The following is a 21,289-nucleotide window of genomic DNA, read 5'->3' as shown; positions in this document are numbered from 1 at the left end:
GGGATGAGGGGCTCCCTGGGACTGCCTGGTCTGGGTGGCCCCAACAAGGTCGGCACCTCTTGCAGATGGTCTCCAGTGACGAGGTGAGCCCCGAGCAGCAGCAGGCACGGACTGAGCTGGCCTCTACCTTCCACTGGATCCACAGCCAGTTAGAGGCCAACGACTGGCTGGTTGGGAGCGATGTGGCCCCAGACCAGGCCCTGCCCAGCCCAGGTACCCCCTCGCCACCTACACTGTGCCCCCTGGCCGGCCCAGACTTGCGTGCCCTGCTGGAACACTACTCGGAGCTGCTGGTGCAGGCCGTGCGGAGGAAGGCACGGGGGGACTGAGGACCAGCAGCCCCTCCACCGCAGCCCTGCTCCTTCTGAAGAAATCGGTATTTTAAGCAAATAAACGGACAGCTTGAAGGAATGGTTCCTGGTACCTGTCCTGGTGCATCCACAAAGGCCCCTTCAGTGGACACAGAGGGAGGGTGGAGAGCAGTGCTCTGGTGGACCAGCCCAGGGCACTCACATATGCCTGATGCCAGGCCCTGTTCCAGGACTCGGTCAACAGGACCAATGTTCCCAAGAAGTTTGGGAACTGCAGTAATGATGACCCCACCGCCTGGCTCCCACGTCGCCTGTCCCCACCCCCCTGAGCTGCTGTGGGGTCATGAGTGGTCCTTGACCAGTGGGCCCATGCTGGATCCTGTGAGGTCCAGGGTTTTGTCTCCATCTGCAGCAGGGCAAACTGAGGAGAGACAAACAGGTCAGCCTCTGGACAATCCAGGCAGCCTGCCCAGGCCACCAACAGCTGGGACCAGTAATTCCTTTCCCAGCAGGAGGATTGTGTTCAGCTTCAGCATCCCATGAGCTCCCAGCACTGGTACCAGCTTCCCCGGGCAGCAGGCATCTAGCCACGTGGCCTGTCTGCTAAGAAGGCCACTCTTGTGACCACAAAAGCCCCCACTGTCCCAAGTCTCTATAAAATGGAAGCCAGCAGGGGCAGGGCCCCCTCCTAAAGCACAGTCCCACCACGCAGCCTGCTGTGGCCTGACCCCCACTCGCCTGTGCGTTCCTCTGCTCTGTGTGGTGGTCATGGCCCACCAGTAACAGGCTCAGAGAGATCCAGTGTCTTGCCCAGAGTCCCGTAGAACTGACACTCAAACCTAGGCTGGCCTGCTGGCAGAGCCAGGCCCTTCAACATGAGGACATGGCCCTCTGCTGCCTCTGGAAACACTGACACAGCAGAACCAATCATGCAGTTGTTAAACACTCCTGCCGTTCCCCAGGTGCCGTCCCACGTTAGAGGTGGGGTGAGGAACAGGACAGGCAAGGCGTCTGCCCCTGTGGCATTCACCTCGTAGAGAGCAAAACACAGGACTGGAAACGGTAACTGTCTAACAACTGTAGGGAAACTGAGGAATGCAGTGTGTGGTCGAAGGGTCAGAGAAGGCCTTTCTGAGGTGACATTTGAGCTGAGGCTTGATAGAGGGCACAGGCCACGTGGACATCTTGGGGACGCATCCAGGCAGACAACAGCCAGCGCAGAGGCCTCATGGGGGGTCACAGGTACATGTAAGGAATAGCAACAGAGCCAGGATGGCTGGAATGGAATGAGCTAGGGGAAGAGGGAGGAGAGCGGGGGAGGGGGGAGTAAGGGGTCCCCCCCCCCGGCAGGGCCTTGTTGCTTCATGACATTTAATCCAAGAAATATTCACAACACAATTTTTTTTCCTAAATAAAATCCCTGATCTTGGTGTTTGGGGAGATGCCCAGTGGTGTTTGTTTCTCAAGACTCCCTCTCCCTGCCTTGGGGGAGCCCAGATGGTCCAGGACTCCTAGGTGGCTGCACCTCTGTCAGGAGGCTCCCTGCCCAGGCACACAGGTCACCCCCGCAACACTGGAGCCCCACTCTCCCTGCCCCTGCCTAGCTTGGCCACAGTCACCTAAGATCCCTGAGGCAAGGTTCATTGTCCAGGCCCCTGGACACCCAGGGACCATCTTGGACCTCTGTCCTTCATGGAATTAACGCCTCCTCCCACCCTGTATCACAGCTAAGCCCTCGACTCCAAGTAGCAAACACCTGGCTTACCGGGCCTCAAGCTGTAGGGACGTTTGTTACTCTTGATTATGTTCCTGCTCTGTCACCCTCTGTGAGTCTGAATTTCGCCGTCCAGCTTAGGCCCTCACAGTTGCAACATGGCTGCTACAGCACCCAGCAACACATCCTCACCCAACCAGGAGCAAAGGCACGAAACAGGACAGCCGTCAGGATAGTGGGAAAAAGGTGCAAAGCCTTCCCAAACACTCCCCCTTTCCGAGCAGTGGCAGGGAACAGGAATGGAACTTGCTTTGATTTGCTTGAACCAACCATCTCTCTCGTCCTGGGCATGTTGCTGCTCAAACAAAATTGGGTTCTCTCAGCACAAAAGGTGGCTGGTAGAGAGGACCCGGCATGTCTGCCACTCTCCACTTCCTAATGCCGAGCTCTTCAGCCATGGAAGGACCAGACTTCTCTCCTTGAACTTCTCTCCTTCTCTCCGGCTGGTTAAAAAACTGCTGATGAACGTGTGTGCGGGAGGGTCCACTGGCAGGGTCCCAGCAGGAAGTAGACAGGATGCTCACCTGGGATAGTTCAGAGAGAGTTTAGTGAAGGGAGCATTTGCAAAGGAGTAGATAGGGCATAGGGAACTTACCCCCAGGCCTTGAGGCATGAGAGAGCAAGCGTAGTGGAATCCAGAGGAGCACATCCTGCAGAGAGGGCTGCCCTGAGGGGAGCTGTGATGCTGGCAACCCCACCAGGAGGGAGTTGGGGGAATCCTCTTCTCCATCGTCTGCAGTGCTCCCCATTGACCAAACCCTGCTGGAAGCCAGAGGGCACGGGAGCCCAGATGCTGCTGCCCATCCAGGTCAGCCTCCCAGGACACGGAGCAGGGTGGAACAGGATGGAAGGGGGACCTGGGGGCAAATGAAGATACGTAGCCCTAGATTTTTTCCCTAATGTGTTTTCTTTTTTTTGTGTGTAATTCTTATTTTATTTTATTTTATTTATTTATTTTTTCCCCCCTAAAGCCCCAGCAGATAGTTGCATGTCATAGTTGCACATCCTTCTAGTTGCTGTATGTGGGATGCGGCCTCAGCATGGGCGGGAGAAGCGGTACGTCGGTGCGCGCCGGGGATCTGATCTCGGGCCGCCAACAGTGGAGCGCGCTCACTTAATCGCTAAGCCACCGGGCCAGCCCCCCTAATGTGTTTTCTGCAACAAGACAGGAACCAGTTGCTCAAGAGACATGGTGTTGGGGACATGCAGAACTGGGCACCTGAGAAGAAACAGAATATGGCTCCCCCTAACCCATTGGCCAGCTCCTTCTGTGCAACTGCAGGAGGCCCCTGCACTCCACGTGGGACAGCTCCTGGATACCGGGCTGCCAGACCTGTGCTGGGCACTCCAGTCACGGCTGCACGAAATCCAGCAATCGTGAGATGGAGACGCTTAAAACCCCATTTTACAGATGACTAGCCACGCCACCTCTCAAGACTTCCTACCACACCCCCTGCTGCATGCCAGACCCCATGCTAAGCATTCTCCCCACATGATCTCCATGGATCTTCAACGCGAACCAGTGACAGGGAGACTCATTAGTCCCATTGTCTAGATGAAGAAACTGAGGCTCAGCAAGAAGTGACTTGCCCAGGTCCTGCAGAGATGAAGTGGCAAAGCCCTGGGCTGGCAGACTCTTGGCACTGCCTTCCTGGCTTCCTCAAGTGAGTCAGCAGGACTGACTCTCAGGGAATGTGAAGAAATGAAGAAATACTGCTTCTCTCACCACCAAGCCTTCATATAGACTGTTCCCTCTGCCGGGAACACCCTCTCCTTCCACCTGAAACCTCTTCTTCGTTCAGGGCTCACACCCCAGAAGTCGTCCCTGAGTCCTTTGGCTGGATCTGGAGCCTCTTCTGGGCCCCCTGAGCCCCCTGGTTTCCCCATCGCAGCCTGGCTCTCTCTGCCTGTGCTCCCCCATCACAGCCTTGGTCATTCAGGGCTATGAGTGGTGAGTTCCCCGTGGACTAAGCTGTGTGTTCATGTTCAGTGCTGAGCTGGGCCTGCCCTGTAGCTGGAGCTCAGAAAATTGCTGCGTGAATAAATGAAAGTTAATTGCATGAGGAATATTCAAAATCCTTAACCCCTGGTTAAGAGGCCAGACAATGACCAATCAAGAACACAGGCTGGCCAGAGTGCTAGGGTAGGGTCCTAGGAGCCCTTGGCTGGGTCAGATGACCCCTTTTAGTTCCTGGACTGTGGGAGAGTAGGGGAATAGTGTCCCAAGCAGTCACTAGAAGCTGAACTACTAACCAGTATTTTAGTGCCCACTACACCTGAACAGTGCTTCTGGCTGAAGTCAGCTCTGGGCATCTGCAGATCAGAGAGGTGGAGCCTCCTACTGAAGATGCACAGCCTGGATCCTCACTTTGCCCTTACCTATCAGACTCGGCTCTCCTTCTCTCCTCTGGAGCAAGACAATCACAGCTGCTCCCTCCCCTGCTTCCTCGGACAGCTGCTGTGATTTGAATAACCAAGCAGACTGTTGGACATCCGGCGGTGACTGATTTGCCTGGCAAACAGACGCTCAGGCCCTTGCCCTGCTGGTACCCTGGGAAGACTCTCAGTCTCCCTGGGGTCTTTGTTTCCTGTCCCCACCTCCAAGAGCTCCCTAGTCTCCTGTCTAACCCTTACTTGACCTCCTGGGAGTCCTAGCCCTTATGTGCCCCTGGAGGCTGGAGAGTGCCCTTAGAAACGGCATAGGGGAAGGGGGAGGAACGGTGGACCCCAGGGCAGAAGTAACGAGCCAGCTCCGTCTGCTGCTGGCCTGTCACAAAATTTGCATGGAGAGAATGAGGCTCCTGCATGGCTTCCCCTCCCTCCCACCTGGGCCAGTCAGACCCGGGGCTGAGGTCCGACAGCAGGCAGAGGAGCAGCCTGTGTGTGTGGAGCCATCTCCCCACTCCCGGAGGCGATGCCTCGTGCCTTCCTGGTCAGGAGTCGGCGTCCACAGCCACCCAACTGGGGCCACCTGCCTGACCAGCTCCGGGGAGACACCTATGTCCCAGGTGGGCCCCTCCCAGGCCTGGAGGTGAGGGGCGGGGGAGACACAAACCTCACCGTCTGGCTTCTCTCCTCAGACTGCAGCAGCCTGGGGGGACCACCAGTACACCAGCCTTCCAGCGGTGGGGACTCTTGGGCGGTGGTGAGGGTGAGTCTGCAGCTGGCCCACGAGACCCTGCTTAGTTTCATCCCCGCCCGCTCTCAGCCTCAACGGAACCTGACTGCCCCTTACCCCCAGGCCCATTGCACAGGCCCCTCCAGCCTCAGGACCTTTCCACCCGCGGGTCTGACTGCTGGGAATGCCTGCCTTTCTTAGTAGTGTTAGGCCTCCTCATCCCAAGCTCCATCTCCCCAGGGTGGGCAGCCACAGTCCCTGCCCAAAGGGATCTCTGTCCAGTGGGCTGACAGAGATGTAAGCCAAGTGGATGGTGGTTTGCTTCATGTCAGAGGATGGATCAGACAAGGTGAAAGGAGCGGGATCCCGGGGGGAGACTGGGGCCTCTCCGGCTATTCGGCTTTGCCTGCATCAAAGAGGGAAAGCACTAGGCGGAATGTAAATGTGTGGGAGATTAATTCAGAATTTGAGAGCCAGGAACTGTTCTAGGCAGTGGGTGTTTCCAAGGAGTAAGACAAAAATTAGCACCAACAGCAGTCTCAGGCCTTCCCACACCTCCTCGGTTCCCGGTTCTAGCACTCCATTTGCTCCGGCTGGGGTCTAACTCCCATGTCCCTCCCACAGCCCACGCAAGGCACTCTGGCCTCCACTCCCAGGACCCCTGGGACGCTTGGCTGCCCGCTCTGCCCCAAGGCCTTCCCATTGCGACGCATGCTGACGCGGCACCTCAAGTGCCACAGCCCCGCGCGCCGCCACGTGTGCCGCTGTTGTGGCAAGGGCTTTCACGACGCCTTCGACCTCAAGCGCCACATGAGGACTCACACCGGTGAGCAGCGGCAGGGAAAGGGAAGGGCTGCTGGGCTCCGGGCGGGGATGGAACGAAATGGAGGGAGATGCCCGGGATGTGGCGTTTCCAGTGTTGGTGGGGCCGGGACTCCGCCTTCTGGAGGCTTGGAACACCATGTACCTCAGATCTCAGCGGTGGGTGTAAGGTGGCGCCAGGGTGGGGGCCTGACGAGGGGTATAGACTGAAGACAGGTACTGGTGAAGGGATTCAGGTCCCACATGGAAGGGAAAAGGCTCCCTCCCTCTCCCCCAGAGGGAGGAACATCCTGGTGAGGAGGGTGGGGACACAGGTTTCTGGCCCACGTTTGTGCTGGGCGGAGGTGGCAGATGGTGGGACCTGGCGAAGGAGTAGGGTGAACGTGGAGTCGGAATGACGGCATGCTCACGGAGGGCAAGGTGGGGCGGCTTTAGTCTGGAGGCCATTGCCCTGTTTGTCCTCTCCCCCTCTGGCCCGCCTGCGCAGGGATCCGGCCATTCCGCTGCGGAGCTTGCGGGAAAGCATTTACGCAGCGCTGCTCGCTTGAAGCGCATCTCGCCAAGGTGCACGGGCAGCCGGCCAGCTACGCGTACCGCGAGCGCCGCGAGAAGCTGCACGTGTGCGAGGACTGCGGCTTCACCAGCGCTCGGCCCGACGCCTACGCGCAGCACCGCGCCCTGCACCGCGCCTGAGCCTGTGCGCCCGCGCCCGCGAGAGGCAAATAAACACAGGAAACGCACACACAACACAGCATTTATTACACACACAGACACACACACGCGGCGGGGTGGCTCACTCGGTCCAGCGGTGGCCGCAGTGTGGCGCCGTGCACACGTAGTACAAGCGCATGGCGTCCTGGCAGAAAGGATGCACGGTTAGGAAGGGCTGGACCCACGGGAGGATACAACATAGAACTTTCATCCAGCAGAGCCTCACTCCAGAACAAGAGACATGGGGTTTTCCCCATTGCTAAGAGTCCAGCTCAGGACGCCAGGACGGGCCGAGTCCCCCCAATACCGGTATCCCCGTCCCTGGGAAAGACCAAACCCGGGATACCCAGAAAGCCTTACTCGGGCCTCTCACCTCGGCACGGGCACTGTGTGACTGGAAGAACACTGCCTCCTTGTGGCCGCACCTGAGGGTACAGTCAGCCACTCAGTCGGCCATACCTTTCCCTCCTCCCTTCTCTGCCCGGTGAGGACGAGCCACTCTCCCTCCCAATCCCAGCTGCGCGCTCACTTCTGGCACGGGTGGTCCTCGGTCCGCGGCAACGTGGGGTCCTGGGACACGTCAGCGATGATCTGGGTCAGTTCGCTGAGGGAATAGAGGGTGAATAATTATGCTCAGACCCAGCCTCCCAGACCAACAACCCTGTCCCCGAGCTCCGGTCCTGCCACTCACTCCACTTCGTGCGTGATTTTGTTGACGTAGATGCAGCTGTTGTCGGCCTCCTGCTGGTAATCACAGTTCCGGCACTGCGAGAGGGCAAGCGTGGCGGGAAGGAGGTCACAGAGCGATCCCCGACGGGACTAGAAGGGAGGGCAGGGCCTTCCCCAGAGGGGATGACTAGAGGATGGAGTCTCGAGCTTGGGATAACGGGGTGTATCGACAATCACCTCGGGGATGGGCAAGATAGGAGAGTCGAGTCCACTCCGGGGGTGGTCAGGAGGCTTTGGGGGCGGAACGTGGAGCAGGGCGGGGCCAGTTGGGATGGGGTGGACCAGTCGGGGAGGACCCGGGCATCCCACGGGCTTGCGCTCACCGCGTAGAGCAGGATGCGGTTCTCTTTGTCCTCCTTGGGGTAAAGCATGTTGTTACTGTGGGGAGGGGGAGGTCAGAGGTCAGTCCTGGGGCCGTGACTTGCTCCCCTTCCACACTTGCTACCCCGGCCTCACCATTCCTGGCAGAATCGAATCCCCACGAAGCCGGGCTCGTAGGTCCCGTCCGGCTCCATAACGACGCACGGGCCGCCGAGCCTTCCGCGCCTGCTCCGCCGCGCGACAGGTCGCGGGAAGGGTCAGGCCCCGCTGCTTCGCAAAAGAGGGGCGGAGCTGCGCGCACGTAGCGGCTCCCAGTGGCTTTGTGCCTGGCTCTCTGCGCTGATGTTTGCTTAATTTCTTGCTTCGATCTTTTGATATCGTAGAATAATTGCTTCCAATTTCTGGGCCCCGTTCGCCAGTTTACAGAAGCGTGGTACGAGAGCCGGGAATACGATGCGGCACGTAACCCGCCAAGCGCTGGTTATAAATGAAGACGCCATTGCTCTTCGTTGGCTGAGCGCCAGCGCACATGCGCGAGTTTACCCTCGCGGCCGGGGTAATTTTTGCCAGCCTCCCTGTCGTTTTCGGCCTTCGCCCGCCCTGGCCGTTTCCCGTGCCGCTATTGGAAGAACTGGGCTCCATGGAACAGCTCTCGGGATTGGCTGGGCCGACCCAAGACTGCGGGGAGCCCTCTTCCCCCCGGCGGTGGGGAGAGACGGCGGCCATTGGCCGGCCCTCCTGGCGGGAGAGCGCGGATTGGCCGGGTCGCGAGCAGGGGGTGGGGCTGGTAGCCCAGAGGCGGCGGCGGCGGCTGCGGAGCCGGTGTGAGGCGGCGGACCGGGCTGTGGGCCCCGGAGGGCGCGGCGATATGGAGGTGTCGGGGCTGTCGGCGCCCACCGTGACCGTTTTCATCAGCAGCTCTCTCAACAGCTTCCGCTCCCAGAAGCGGTACAGTCGCAGCCTCACCATAGCTGAGTTCAAGGTGTGGCCGTGGGGGCGGGGCCCAGAGGGCGGGTCGCAGGGCGTGAGGGGCGGGGCAAAGAAGAAATGGAGGGGCTTCCCGAACGCAGGGAAGGGCCCGAGATAAGCTGAGGCCGCAGAGATTGGGGGCGAGGCAAGAGAGAATCAGAGCTTCCAGAGGGCGGGGCAAGAGCCGAGTTGGGGGTCCAGGGATAACCAGGTGGGTCCTAAGTGGTGGGTCTCGGAGGAGTAAGGATGAGTGATGGTTATTGCTACAAGGGGCGGAGCCTCAGTGTAGAGGGTGGGGCGCTGACAGCCTCCCACCTCTCCCGCCCCCTCCGCCTCCTCCCCCCCGCAGTGCAAACTGGAGCTGGTGGTGGGCAGCCCTGCTTCCTGCATGGAACTGGAGCTGTATGGAGCTGACGACAAGTTCTACGGCAAGCTGGATCAGGAGGACGCGCTGCTGGGCTCGTACCCCGTAGACGACGGCTGCCGCATCCACGTGAGGCCTGCCCATCTGGGATCCCTCCCCTCCATTCGTTTATTTATTCGACCAGTGCTTGCTGTACTTTGCCCTGTGTGATGACCAACACGGGCCCTGCCCCTGGTCTAGCCTGGAGAGACAGACCCATCACCAGACAGTGACAGCCAGAGTGGTCTGGCCTGGACTGGGGGCGCCCGGAGAGGTGCCTGAGTCCACCTGGGAGGATGAGAAGGGGCTTCCTGAAGAAAGGGATGCCGGAGCTGAGACATGGGGATGAGGAAAGGGGGACCTAGGAGAGGAGGTGGGAGGGGCATGCCAGGTGGAGGGAACAAAGTGTATAGAGGCCTAGAGTGTGGGTGGGTCAGAGTGAGTGATGAGGCTGGACGCTTGGGAGAAGCCAGAACACACAGGATCTCTGCATGCATCAGCTCCTGTTGTCCTCTCTGTCCTTACCCTCCCCACCCCGCCCCTATTCCTCAGACATCTCAGCGTCCTGGGTGAGCTCCACCTCAGGGCCTTTGCATGTGCTGTACCCTATGCCTGAAGGCTCACTGCTTCATTCCTGTCTTTACTTAAATGTCACCTTCCAAGTGTGAGGCCTTCGTTGGCCTCAGTGTAAAACTTAACCCTCCTCCTTTTTCTGCTGTATTTGATTTTTGTGGTTAGCTCTTATCAGCCTGTGACATACAGTGCATTTTCCACCAGCACCTGGAAATGCCTGGCATAGAGAGGATGCTCAGCGAATCATTGTTGAATGATGAGTTGAATCTGTAAAATAAGGCTTGGAAGGTGGCACAGTTAACCCTGTTTTGCAGAAGAGAAGGTTTAGCTTCAGGATGTGGTTTGCTTTCCTGAGGATGAACTATAGCCAGAATTTGTATCTCAGTTTGCATGATCCCAGAAGTCAGTGTGCCCGGCAAACTGGTTCTTTTTTATCTTTCATTTATTCGGTAACTGTTCATTGAGCATCTGTGTTATGCCAGGGGTCCAGCTGTGAGCTAAGTCTGAGAAGGTCTCTGTTGTAGCTCTGTCCAGTGTGTGAGGTGGGGGTTAGCCAGATATTCACAGGAACAAATGTGAAGGGTTGGTGAGATGTGGGCCGTGCAGGAGGAGATCATGGAGCTGGGAGATCGTGTACTGGGAGACTTGACCCATCGGTGAGGTCTGAGAGGACTTCCTGGAGGAGGTGTTGCCAGAGCAGAGATCTGAAGAATAGGGAGAGTTAACTGGAGAAGGGAAAAGAGTACTCCAAGGGGAGGGCACAGCATGTGCAAACACTTTGAGGTGGGAGGGAGCGTGGTGGGTACAGAGACTGAAGAGTGGCCTCTCCTACGGTGGAGGGAACGGGGAGCCAGGGCAAAACTCCGAGCCGGGAGCCCTGGTCGGACTCAGGTTCACAGGCTTCCTCTGACTGCACGTGGGGACAGACAGTGGAGGGCGGGAGGAGACTGCTTGCATAGTCCGGATGAGGTGATGGGCCTGGACCGTAGTGGCAGTGGGCTTGGACTGTGCCGAACCCCTAGGACAGGGCCTTGGGGCTGGCCTGGGCAGTCTCAGCCTGGGGATGCTGGTGGGTCAGGTCGGGGCAGTGGCATTCTCAGTCAGGACGGTGTCACACGTGCATTCAGGTCTAGACAGGCCATTCAAGGAAGATGTCCCAAATTCTCTGGGGAATTTGTAATTTTTGTAAAGTTCTTTTTCTGTTTATAGCTATCACCCATGTTCGTTGTTTAAATTAGCAGTAACTTCAAACTTACGGAAATCCCTGATGTAGAAAGTAGAAATTCTTAGTGATCCTTGACCACAGATAAGGGCTGTTTTTGTTCTGCCACGTTGGCCCAGTGGCTCAGGCCGAACACCTCAGGTGTTCCTGACCCCTGTCTTTCCCTCACACCCGCATCCCGTCTCAGCAAACCCTGCGGGCTCCACCCACAACATCTGTCCAGAATCTAAACTCTTCTCCCCCACTGCCCCACCTGGTCCAGCCTCCATCCTCCGCCTCCGGACCATCTCAGCAGCCTCCTGCTCGTCTCCCTACTCCCATCCCGCACCCCTTGGTCTGCTTCCCACGCTCAGCTGAGGGAGCCTGTGAACCCCTGAGTCAGGTCAGGGCCCTCCTGGCTGAGTTCTTGCCTGGCTGTGCCTCAGTCTGAGTAAAAGCCAGAGTCATCGGTGTTCTGTGGCGTCTCCCACTCTCCCTGGGCTCGCTCCACTCCCACCACACTGGCCTCCCCGCTGTTCCTCGGAAGGGCTAAGGACATTTCTACATCCGGGACTTTGTGCCTGGTGTTTCTCTCATCCCTCAGGCTTTGTCTCAGACACGCCCTCCTCTCACAGGCCCTCCCTAACCACCGTCCCGTGCTCCCCTAGCCCGCCTGTGGTATGTTTCTACATAGACCCTTGTCATGACGTGGTGTGTAACACACGTACCTGTGCACATGTTTGTGGTTGGTCTCCAGCAGAATGAGCCCTCCTTGAGAGCAAGGATGTATCTGTTTTTGCACGGCATCCCTAGTACCCAGCAAAGGGCCCACTGGGTGCCTTGGAGGAGCTCAGCAGGCACTGAGTGGATGAATATTGGAGGTGGTACAGGAAGGGATGCTCCAGGGTCTGAAGGTTGGAGCCAGCTTAAGAGGGTCCCAGAGGCCAGAGAGGATAGACACGCTGTCTAAAGGGCTCGTGAACCAGCCCCAAGCTCTGCCCTTCAGTTCCAATGACTTGGGAGCCATCGGTGATGTGGATGCCAGTGTGTAGGGATTGTCTGGGGGCTTGGATGGGGTGAAGAAGGGGAGATGGGCAGTGTGGACACCTGCTGGGCTCAGGAGAGGGGTGAAGGCTGGGGAAGGGTGAGCGTAGAGGAATGTGGTTTTTCCTAGACAGGAAAGACTTAAGTCTATGGCTCCAGTGTGCAGCCACACCCCCAGGGCCCGCATCCCAGGGCTCCCTGGCTGGACCCTGATCGCCACCGACCTCCCTCCCCTCGCTACAGGTCATTGACCACAGTGGTGCCCGCCTTGGGGAGTTTGAGGACGTATCCCAGGTGAAGAAATACACGATCTCACAAGAAGCCTATGACCAGAGGCAAGGTACGGGGTGCAGGGGGATGGATGGGGCATGTGGGGCCAGAGGGGGTGTGTGCAGGTGGGCAGAGGTAGGGGGCAGACAGATAGACAGGGCCATGGAGGGGAGGTCGGTAGTGTGGGTGCTGGGGGCAGACAGGCAGAGGAGGAGGGAGGGGGTGGGTTGAGATTGGTGTGGGGACAGATAGGACATGGGAGAGCAGTTGGGGGTAGACGGTGTGGGGTGTGAAGGGGAGCTGGAAGGTGTGAGGAGGTGTGGACGGGCAGACAGGGACACAGGAAACAGGGGCGTGAAAGGGAGGTGGGGGGTCAGCTATGGGGGGAGTGGTCAGGGTCACGTCGGGGCATGGTGGGGCAGATGGGGCATGGGGGACAGAGCATGGTAAAATACACAGAGCAGACAGGGCAGTGTGGTGGTCAGTGCGGGCACGTGGGCACGGATCCGAGTGTGAGGTGGGGAAGACGAGGAGGCGTCAGGGGCTGGGTGGCGGCTGCTGGGATCCTAAGGGGATGTGGGAAGATGGGGTGATGTGCAAGACTGGAGGCGGCCTTCCTCCCTGTATTTCCGGATTGTGGGGAGGCCCCAGGGGTCCGGGGAGAGGCCAGGGCTGTGGTGGGAGACTTGGGGGACCTGGGTAACAGCGCTTCAACACCCAGAATAGAGGCGTTTCTCTGTGAATGTTGGCCCTGCCTGGGTGGAAGGTTATCTCCTCAGGCTGGAGGCCGGCCCAGGAGACCGTGTCTGACCCCGTGTCCCCCACCCCCCCACAGACTCAGTCCGCTCCTTTCTGAAGCGCAGCAAGCTAGGCCGATTCAATGAAGAGGAGCAGGCACAGCGAAAGGCCGAGACCACCCAGCGCCTCACCGAGGAGAAGGCCCAGGCCGATGCCATCCCCGTGGGCAGCCGCTGTGAGGTGCGGGCGCCGGGGCAGTCCCCTCGCCGGGGCACCGTCATGTATGTAGGTACGTGGCCCACTGAGGCCTTATGCCCGGCCCTGAGGTGGGCAGTGCTGGGGAGCCAGCGCTCAAGGAGGTCTCCGTCCAGTAGGGGAGACAGACCGTGCGCTGACAGTGACAGCCCCGAGTGTCCAGGCAGGGAAGTGGCAAGCAGAGGCAGGATGACCTGGCTTGTGATGGAGGAAGCAGAGGCCAGAGGGATCAGTTCTGAAATAAAAGACCAGGGCCCACGCAGGCCAAATTTTTAGGGCTGTGATGGGGGAAGCACAGGCCGAAGCCATCCGGGCAAGGATGAGGGAAGCTTAGGGGCTGAGCTGAGAGGAAATATCAGACCTGCCCTTGAGAGTAATCCAGGAGGGCTTCCTGGGGGTAGGACTATTGGAAGGAAAGGGAGAGGTGAGCCACATGAAAAGCAGGGAAGAGTGTTCTAGCCAGAGGGAGTAGTGAGTGCGAAGGCCGTGAGCAGGAGCAAGCGTGGCCTGTTTGAGGCAGAGAAGGGAAGTCAGCATGGTTAGTGGGAGTGAGTGAGGGGAGAGGTAAGACCTGAGGTCCGGGGCATGGGCAGGGCTGGACCATGCAGGGCCTTGGAGACAGTGGAGAGCAGTGTGAGTCTTTTTTTTAATAACAGCTTTATTGAAATATAATTTATAAACCATAAAACTCACCCATTTAAAGTGTACAATTCATTGGTTTTTAGTATGTTCACAGAATTGTGGAACCATCACCACAATCAATTTTAGAACATTTTCATCACGTCAAAAAGAAACCCATAACCATTAGCAGCCACTGTCTAATTCTGAAACCCCAACTCCCTGAGTCCACATAAGTGGCCACTAATCTACGTTCCATCTCTATAGATTTGTCTGTTCTGGATGGTTCATGTAAATGAAATTATATAGTATGTGGTCTTCTGTGACTGGCTTCTTTCATTTAGCATAACACTTTCAAGGTTCATCCATGTTGTATGTATGTATGTGACAGTATTTCAGTGCTTTTTATTACCTAATAATATTGCATTGTATGGATATACCACATTTTATTTATTCATTCATCAGTCAATGGACATTTGAGTCCTTTCCACTTTTTGGCTGTCACGAGTAATGCTGCCGTGAACATTCTTGTGTAAGTTATTGTGTGGACATGTATTTTCATTTCTCTCTTCCTAGGAGTGGAATTGCTGGGTCACATGGTAACTCTGTGTTTAACCTTTTGAGGAACTGCTGCACTGTTTTCCTCAGAGGCTGCACCATTTTACATTCCCGCCAGTCATGTATGAGGGTTCCAATTCCTCCGCATCCTCACCAACACTTATTACTGTCTTTCTGACGAGAGCCATTCTAATGGGAGCGAAGCATTAAGGTTTTGATTTGCATTTCTTTGATGGCTAAAGATGTTGAGCATCTTTTCATGTGCTTCATGGTCATTTGTATATCATTTTTGGAGAAATGTCTATTCAGATGTTTTGCCCATTTTTTAATTGGGTGGTTTGTCATTTTGTTGTTGAGTTGTGTATTAGTCTGCTTGGGCTGCCATAACAAAGTACCACACACCGGGTGGCTTAAACAACAGAAATTGATTTCTCACAGTTCTGGAAGCTGCAAGTCCCAGACCAAGGCCTTGGCCGGTTTGGTTTCTTCTGAAGCCTCTCTCCTTGGCTTGCAGGTGGCCCTCTCCTCTCTGTGTCCTCACGTGGTCATTCCGCTGTGTGCAAGCACATCCTTGGTGTGTCTCTGTCCACATTTCCTCTTATTGGGATGCCAGTCAGCTTGGATTAGACCCCACCCTAAGAGTCTCATTTTAACTTAACTACCTCTTTAAAGGTCCTGTCTCCAAATACAGCCACATTCTGAGTTACTGGGCATCAACCTGTGAATTTTGGGCAACACAATTCACCCCATAACAAGTTGTAAGAGTTCTGTATATATTCGAGATACAATTCCTTTATCAAATATATGATTTGCAAATATTTTCTCCCATTCTGTAGGTTGGTTGTCTTTTTACTTTCTTCTTCTTCTTTTTTTTTTTTTTTTGCTGAGGAAGATTCGCCCTGAGCTAACATCCATGCCAATAAATCTTCCTCTATTTTTATTTATTTATTTTTTCCCATTTTCTCCCCAAAGCCCCAGTAGATAGTTGTGGGTCATAGTTGCACATCCTTCTAGTTGCTGTATGTGGGACGCGGCCTCAGCATGGCTGGAGAAGCGGTGTGTCAGTCCGCGCCCGGGATCTGAACCCAGGCCACCAGTAGCGGAGCGAGCGCACTTAACCACTAAGCCACGGGGCCAGCCCCTATGTTCCTCTATTTTTAGTATGTGGGCCACCAGCAGAGCATGGCTGCTAACTGAGCAGTGTAGGTCCGTGCCCGGGAACCGAGCCTGGGCCGCCAAAGCACAGCACGCTGAACTTAACCACTAGGCCACCGGGGCTGGCCCTCTTTTTACTTTCTTGATAGTGTCCTTTGAAGCACAAAAGTTTTTAATTTTTATGAAGTCCAATTAATCTATTTTCTCTTCTGTTGCACAAGCAATACTTTTGCTATTATATGTAAGAAACCAGCGCCTAATACAAGGTCCCAAAGATTTACACCTGTATTTTCTTCTAAGAGTTTTACAGCGTTCCATCTTACATTTAAGACTTGGACCCATTTTGAGTTAATTTCTGTGTGTGGTGTGAGGCAGGAGTCCAGCTTCATTCTCTTGCACGTGGATATCTAGTTGTCCCAGCACTATTTGTTGAAAAGACTATTCTTTCCTCATTGAGTTGCCTTGGCACTCTTGTCAAAGATCATTTGACCATAAGCAGTGTGAATTTTATGCTGAGTGGGCTGGGAAGCCTGTGAGGAATTTGGAGCAAGGCAGTGGTACTATTTCCTTTCAGTTTTTACAAAGACCCCTTTGGCCGGGAGTGTTGAGGGAATAGGGGGTCCACAGGGAGACCAGGAAGGGGGCTACCATATTAGTCTGGGCAGGAGATGCCGGTGGTCCTGGGTGGTAGCAAGGAGTGGTTTTCACCAGGACAGTCTTGACACTCAGTGGGCAAGCACAATTCTAGTGGGAGCTGCGTCCGGAGGCTTCATTGGGATTTCTCCCCTGGGCAGGACTCACAGATTTCAAGCCTGGCTACTGGATCGGCGTCCGCTATGACGAGCCACTAGGGAAAAACGATGGCAGGTAATAAGTGTCCCCACTCAGGCTGCTGTCTGTGTCTGTGCCTGTGTCTGTGCGTGCAGATGTGTGCATATATGTGTAAGTGCATGCGTGTACTACTGGCTCAGCCTGCCCATCCTAGCATCTGGGGTGGGAGCCATGTTGGGGTCCCTCTGACCACTGCCTCCCCATCATGCCCTGCAGTGTGAACGGGAAACGCTACTTTGAATGCCAGGCCAAGTACGGCGCCTTTGTCAAGCCGTCAGTTGTGACGGTGGGGGACTTCCCCGAGGAAGACTACGGGTTGGATGAGATGTGATGCCCAAGGAGGGGCATCCGCCTGCTCCAGCTAGCTCGCCTACTTATTGCCCCTCCCTGTGTGTCCATGGCCCTCTCCCCCTGACCCCGTTTTTATTTTATTCACTTTGCCCTTGCCATTGACTGTTGAGCTTCGTGTATTAAATTTGCTGGAAACCTGGGAAGTGTTTGGAGGACTCGATGATTATAGAAGGGGCTGGTGGCAGCTGGGTAGGTGAAGGTGAAATGGGGGGCTGGGCAAAGCAGGTTGGGCAGGGTGAGGCTTTATCCCTTAGCTGGGAGCTGGAGGCCCATGAGACTGTTCTTTGTACTTTAGTAGTAAATGTAATGTTCTGCTGCTACGACAGAGAGTCCCAAAATCATAGTGGCTTTCACAAGGTGGAAGTTTATTTCTCTCATGTAAAGTCTCACGCAATCACCAAGAGCTAACATGGTGACCCCTCCATGTCTCCATCTCCATATATCCTGTTGCTCTCCCATCTTCTCCTCGTGATTCCCACCTCCTCTGCTCCAGGCACCAGGAAGAAGGGAGCAGGAGGGGATACCCCTTGTCTTTAAGGAATAGGGACAACTCAAAACTTATGCCTATTTCACTGGCCAGAATTTTGTTTCATGGCCGCTTGTCGTTGCAAAGGAGGCTGGGAAATGTAGTTTTTATTCTGGGCAGCCATGTTCCTAGCCAAATATCAGAGGTTCCTATATTACAGCAGCTGGGGAGAAGGGATATTGGGGGACAGCAAGTAGTTTTACCACAGTCCCTGTGGATGGGGGACCTTACCTGTTCACTCAATAATATTTGAAAGAAGAAAGAAATCTAAAGTCTTTAGAAGTATCATGAAGCCGCTCATGGCATTGTAGAGCTGGGCAGAGAACACCGTGCCCTCAGGTTCGTGACTCACACGCAGCTCGTGCATGCATTCTCGGGAGCCTGGAGCACACCAGGCCTACGTCTGCGTGTGATAACCCCTCATTAGCTCCTTGAAGGGATTCCTGATGGGATAACTATTTGGGGGATTCTACTTAATTGTTGCAATCACTTAATTATAATTTCTGGAGAAGAAGCTGGCAGTGGGGAGCAACCACAGTAAGCAGAGTGAGGTCCAGCTGCCTGAGAGCTGAAGGGATCCTCGAGAAGCTGCTCACATCCACAGCCAGCACGATGGATACGTACTCTGATGCCCACTGTAATGTACGCGGACATACTCAGACACACAGAACGCTCACTCACCTGGACTCACGCTCAGACACTGGAGACACACCCAAAACACAGACACAACAGGTTGTGTGCAGAAATGGTTAGTGTTCACAGATTTTCACACACACGGGGGAGCCACACATACACACAGGATACACTCAGAGATTCACACAAACACCCACCAGGGATAGATAAACACCTACACTTACACGCAAATCAATGAAGTTGTCAATCTACAAAAAAACCCACAAAAACACCTGGATTATTTTAGAAAAGGACCCCCAGGCTTAGGCCCCTTCCGTGTCAGGAGTTGTCAGGGTGAGGAGCATTAGCAGAGGTGTCCCCAACTTCCCAACCAGCACCTACCAACCTGAGTCCAGCCAGAGGCCAGCAGAGTCAGCTCAGCGAATGGATCAGCACTGAGAACCCGAGACTCACTCTAAGATGTGGCCTCAGAGTGCACCTCCCTGTGATGAGGCGAAAGGACAGGGCAGGAAGATGATCACCCCAAATCATACCTTTGAGCTCCAAGCAGAGGTCCCAGAGTCAGTGTGCATGAGGATCTGCCGAACTGCAGTGGAAGATCTAAAGGCCAACTTCCAGGAGGTGCTTTAATGCCTTCCAGCTGCCAATGTGGAAGAAGCTGCCCTCATAAGAACATGGGGAAACACTTAAATTTTTAATGACAATGGAAGGGATCATGCTGGCAATTTCTAAATGGGAACCCTACACCTGCTATGTGAAAGTCGACCACAATCAGGGATTAGAGACTCACTTTACAGAATGACCTGGTGCTTAAACTTGAGTGATATCAGGGGGCCCAGAGAGGAAGATGACGGTGGTCAGTGTGTTAAGGTAATACCAGCTGCTATAACAAGTACCCCCCACGCACAGTCCCCCTGCAGGGCTTCTGGCTGATGGGCAGCAACCTCAGTGTGGTGACTCTCACACTCAGACTCCATCTCGTGGCTCCATCATTTCCATATGCTTGGAATTATCTGCTTCCAGCTGGCAAATAGGAGACCGTGTGGGAACGTTTCACCATATTCTTTAGTATCCTGTGGTATTCATGTCACTCCTGCTCATATTGTCTTGGTGAGAACTCATCAGTCATGCAGCCACCCTGGAGGCACAGTGGGCTTTGGAACATACTTGTGGGCTCGGCAGCTCCCTCCCAGCCACCAACATGAAAAAAGACCACGGGTTTTGGTGGCCCTAGCACTGACCACCCTCTACCAGTCATCAGATCCACAACCTCAGGGGAAGCAGCAGGAAGGGGCTATGGGATCTCCTTCCAGCAAACCTATTAAATCCTCCTGCCCCCCAACAAGGGCCCACGCCTGCCCTGCATCATCCACCACCCTCCCTTCATCCTCAAGTCAGTGCAGGTGGAAAACAGTGAGCGTCCAACACTCTTTCCCCATGTTTTGTGACCCCCCCCCCTCAAGCGTTGTATGTCAGGCCTGATGCTGGGAACACACTCATAAATTGGACACAGTCCTTGCTTGGGAGTTGAAGGCAGACAAACAGATAATTACCAAACATTGCCCCTTTTTTTGGACTGATATTTCATTATGAATAAGGTTGCTGGCGGTGCAGAGGGAGTACAAAATCAGGAAATTGGCCAGGGGTGAGGGAAGGGATGGGGGTGGGAGACATTAGGAGTCACGGGAACAAAAGGGGACAGGGCTTTGTAAGCCTGAAGTAATCCCTGTGGTGGTTCATGCAGATCAGAAACTTGATCCTGTGCTAAACACACACTTACGCTGAAGGCAGCCTGTGTCCGGAGCTGGGCTAAATCACTAACTTGACACGCTAATGGCCCACTTGAGCTGATTCATGTACCAATTACAGACTTGGGATCATTCACTAGGCTAAGAGGTGAGGTAACCTTAGTGAGGAAGAGGACAGACTCTGAAGCCAAGACAGCCTAGGTTCAAACCCCAGCTCTGGCACTCGCCAGCTGGGGGACCAAACAAAGTATTCCTTCTGGGTTTCAGCTTCATTCCTATAAATTGGGGCTGATAAGAGTACCTACCCCAAACAACTGTTGTGAGCATTAAATGAGCTAATACATGTAAAGTGCTTAAATTCAGAGCCAGGCACACAAGGAAGTGCTTACTCAGTATCAGCTGTAGGTCTAAAAACGGCTATATAGTCAACAGTTGCTATGCGGGCTTCATTTGATCCTCACAGCGGGCCCTGCCCCCAATTTCTTCACCGTTTCTCCTCCCCATCCCACCTTTCCCGACCCTGGGAAAGTCCGGGGTCACCGTCTCCGAAGGGGATTCCCAGAGGTTCCCCCAGAGGGTACCAGCCTCCCAAGTCCCTGCAACCTCAGCGGCCCTGCCTAAGCACTGTCCCAGACGCGAGCAGTAACCGCGCAGCCGCCACGCGGGGGCAGCAGCGCACTGCTCAGCGCACCGCGCGCGGCGCATTGTGGGGCGCGTAGTCTCGCTGGCGTTGGGCGGTGGCTCCAGCCCGGCACAGGAACTGCATTTCCCAGAAACCCATGCGTCACCCTGAGCCTTCCCTTGCTCTCGTCTGGAAGCGGAGCTCTGCTCCCTCCCTGCGGCGCGGGAATTGTGGGGTGACGGGATTTTGCTCCTCCGCGGAGGGCGGTGCTGCGCAGGCGCGGGCTGCTTGCAGACCGCCCAGAGTTTAATCGGAGAGTGAGAACCGGGTTTGTGGCCGGGGCGCCAAAGCTGACTTTCTGGCCGTAGTAGAAGAACCGAGATGACAACTGTTTGTAGCCTGGAGCCAGCTGGTCCGCTTCCCTCCCTCCTGCTTTCCTGCATCTAACCGGTCACTCTCCCGGCCTCCTGGTCAGCGCTCAAGCTTGGTGAAGGCGCTCCCATTTTAAAGGAAAAAATATTCCTTTTCTCCTGTTTTTTCTCTCTTCTCCTTCACAAACTTTTTTGTTTTAACTTATTGGGGAAGTTTAAAATTAGACTAGTATGAGGATCGCCCAAGTACCCATCATTCAGCTTCACTAATTGTCAAGATAAGGCCGATCGTGTACAATTTTTCCGGCCTTTCCTCTCCATTATTTTAAAGTAAATCTCAAGCAACTGTATCATCTCATCCAGAGATGTTGCTATATGTATCTCTAAGAGAGATAAGGGGTCGCCATCACATCTAACAAAAACTGCGATTATTTTTTGATATTATCTAACATAAGGTCAGTATTCAGAAGCCCCCAATTGTTTCATAAATGTCTTTTTTTTTTTTTTGGTGAGGAAGATTAGCTCTGAGCTAACATCTGTTGCCAATCCTCCTCTTTTTGCTGAGGAAGATTGGCCCTGGGCTAACATCCATGCCCGTCTTCCTTACTTTGTATGGGATGCTGCCACAGCATGGCTT

At 55.1% G+C, this 21,289-nt stretch overlaps 4 protein-coding genes across 5 annotated transcripts in view; 3 read left to right on the top strand and 1 right to left on the bottom strand.

Moving 5' to 3' along the window:
- The window catches only part of WDR62 (WD repeat domain 62), a 46,166-nt gene extending 44,543 nt beyond the window's left edge, over positions 1-1,623 (top strand). The window contains exon 32 of the mRNA XM_058530946.1: positions 66-1,623. Coding sequence (XP_058386929.1) covers positions 66-329 — 264 coding nt within the window. The 3' untranslated portion in view covers positions 330-1,623. The remainder of the gene's footprint in view (positions 1-65) is intronic.
- Positions 1,624-4,535: 2,912 nt separating this feature from the next.
- OVOL3 (ovo like zinc finger 3) lies at positions 4,536-6,795 on the top strand. Its single transcript, XM_058530953.1, has 4 exons — positions 4,536-5,093; positions 5,166-5,230; positions 5,828-6,029; positions 6,513-6,795. The coding sequence occupies exons 1-4, from the start codon at positions 5,000-5,002 to the stop codon at positions 6,716-6,718; spliced, it is 567 nt and encodes a 188-aa protein (XP_058386936.1). The 5' UTR covers positions 4,536-4,999; the 3' UTR covers positions 6,719-6,795.
- POLR2I (RNA polymerase II subunit I) lies at positions 6,764-8,292 on the bottom strand. The gene is made up of 6 exons (XM_058530926.1): positions 7,922-8,292; positions 7,789-7,843; positions 7,428-7,501; positions 7,266-7,340; positions 7,110-7,161; positions 6,764-6,881 (listed from the first exon to the last, which is right to left on the bottom strand). The coding sequence occupies exons 1-6, from the start codon at positions 7,978-7,980 to the stop codon at positions 6,819-6,821; spliced, it is 378 nt and encodes a 125-aa protein (XP_058386909.1). The 5' UTR covers positions 7,981-8,292; the 3' UTR covers positions 6,764-6,818.
- Positions 8,293-8,504: 212 nt separating this feature from the next.
- On the top strand, positions 8,505-16,892 carry TBCB (tubulin folding cofactor B). 2 transcript variants are annotated; one of them, XM_058530889.1, is made up of 6 exons: positions 8,574-8,768; positions 9,105-9,248; positions 12,220-12,316; positions 13,082-13,273; positions 16,365-16,437; positions 16,618-16,892. In XM_058530889.1, exons 1-6 carry the CDS (start codon positions 8,655-8,657, stop codon positions 16,730-16,732), a joined length of 735 nt encoding a protein of 244 aa, XP_058386872.1. In that variant the 5' UTR covers positions 8,574-8,654; the 3' UTR covers positions 16,733-16,892. The 2 variants fall into 2 exon arrangements, with proteins under 2 accessions (XP_058386873.1, XP_058386872.1); XM_058530890.1 differs by lacking the exons at positions 16,365-16,437; positions 16,618-16,892 and adding an exon at positions 15,088-15,182 and having other exon boundaries at positions 8,505-8,768.
- Positions 16,893-21,289: the final 4,397 nt, after the last annotated feature.

Source organism: Diceros bicornis, chromosome 34, assembly GCF_020826845.1.
Source record: "Diceros bicornis minor isolate mBicDic1 chromosome 34, mDicBic1.mat.cur, whole genome shotgun sequence".
Classification (NCBI taxonomy): Eukaryota; Metazoa; Chordata; class Mammalia; order Perissodactyla; family Rhinocerotidae; genus Diceros; species Diceros bicornis.
Note: the sequence above shows the minus strand (reverse complement) of the source record. Positions and strands in the feature narration are given on the sequence as shown.

Bases quoted from the DNA above. Each gene is read 5' to 3' on its own strand.
- OVOL3 (XM_058530953.1), top strand. From the start codon at position 5,000: ATGCCTCGTGCCTTCCTGGTCAGGAGTCGGCGTCCACAGCCACCCAAC. The intron at 5,231-5,827 runs GTGAGGGTGAGT...TCCCTCCCACAG, and splicing joins GTGGGGACTCTTGGGCGGTG to CCCACGCAAGGCACTCTGGC. The intron at 6,030-6,512 runs GTGAGCAGCGGC...CCGCCTGCGCAG, and splicing joins CCACATGAGGACTCACACCG to GGATCCGGCCATTCCGCTGC.
- POLR2I (XM_058530926.1), bottom strand. From the start codon at position 7,980: ATGGAGCCGGACGGGACCTACGAGCCCGGCTTCGTGGGGATTCGATTC. The intron at 7,341-7,427 runs GTGAGTGGCAGG...CTATTCCCTCAG, and splicing joins AAAATCACGCACGAAGTGGA to CGAACTGACCCAGATCATCG. The intron at 6,882-7,109 runs GTGAGAGGCCCG...CCTTTCTGCCAG, and splicing joins CACACAGTGCCCGTGCCGAG to GACGCCATGCGCTTGTACTA.
- TBCB (XM_058530889.1), top strand. From the start codon at position 8,655: ATGGAGGTGTCGGGGCTGTCGGCGCCCACCGTGACCGTTTTCATCAGC. The intron at 12,317-13,081 runs GTACGGGGTGCA...ACCCCCCCACAG, and splicing joins AGCCTATGACCAGAGGCAAG to ACTCAGTCCGCTCCTTTCTG. The intron at 13,274-16,364 runs GTACGTGGCCCA...TCCCCTGGGCAG, and splicing joins GGGCACCGTCATGTATGTAG to GACTCACAGATTTCAAGCCT.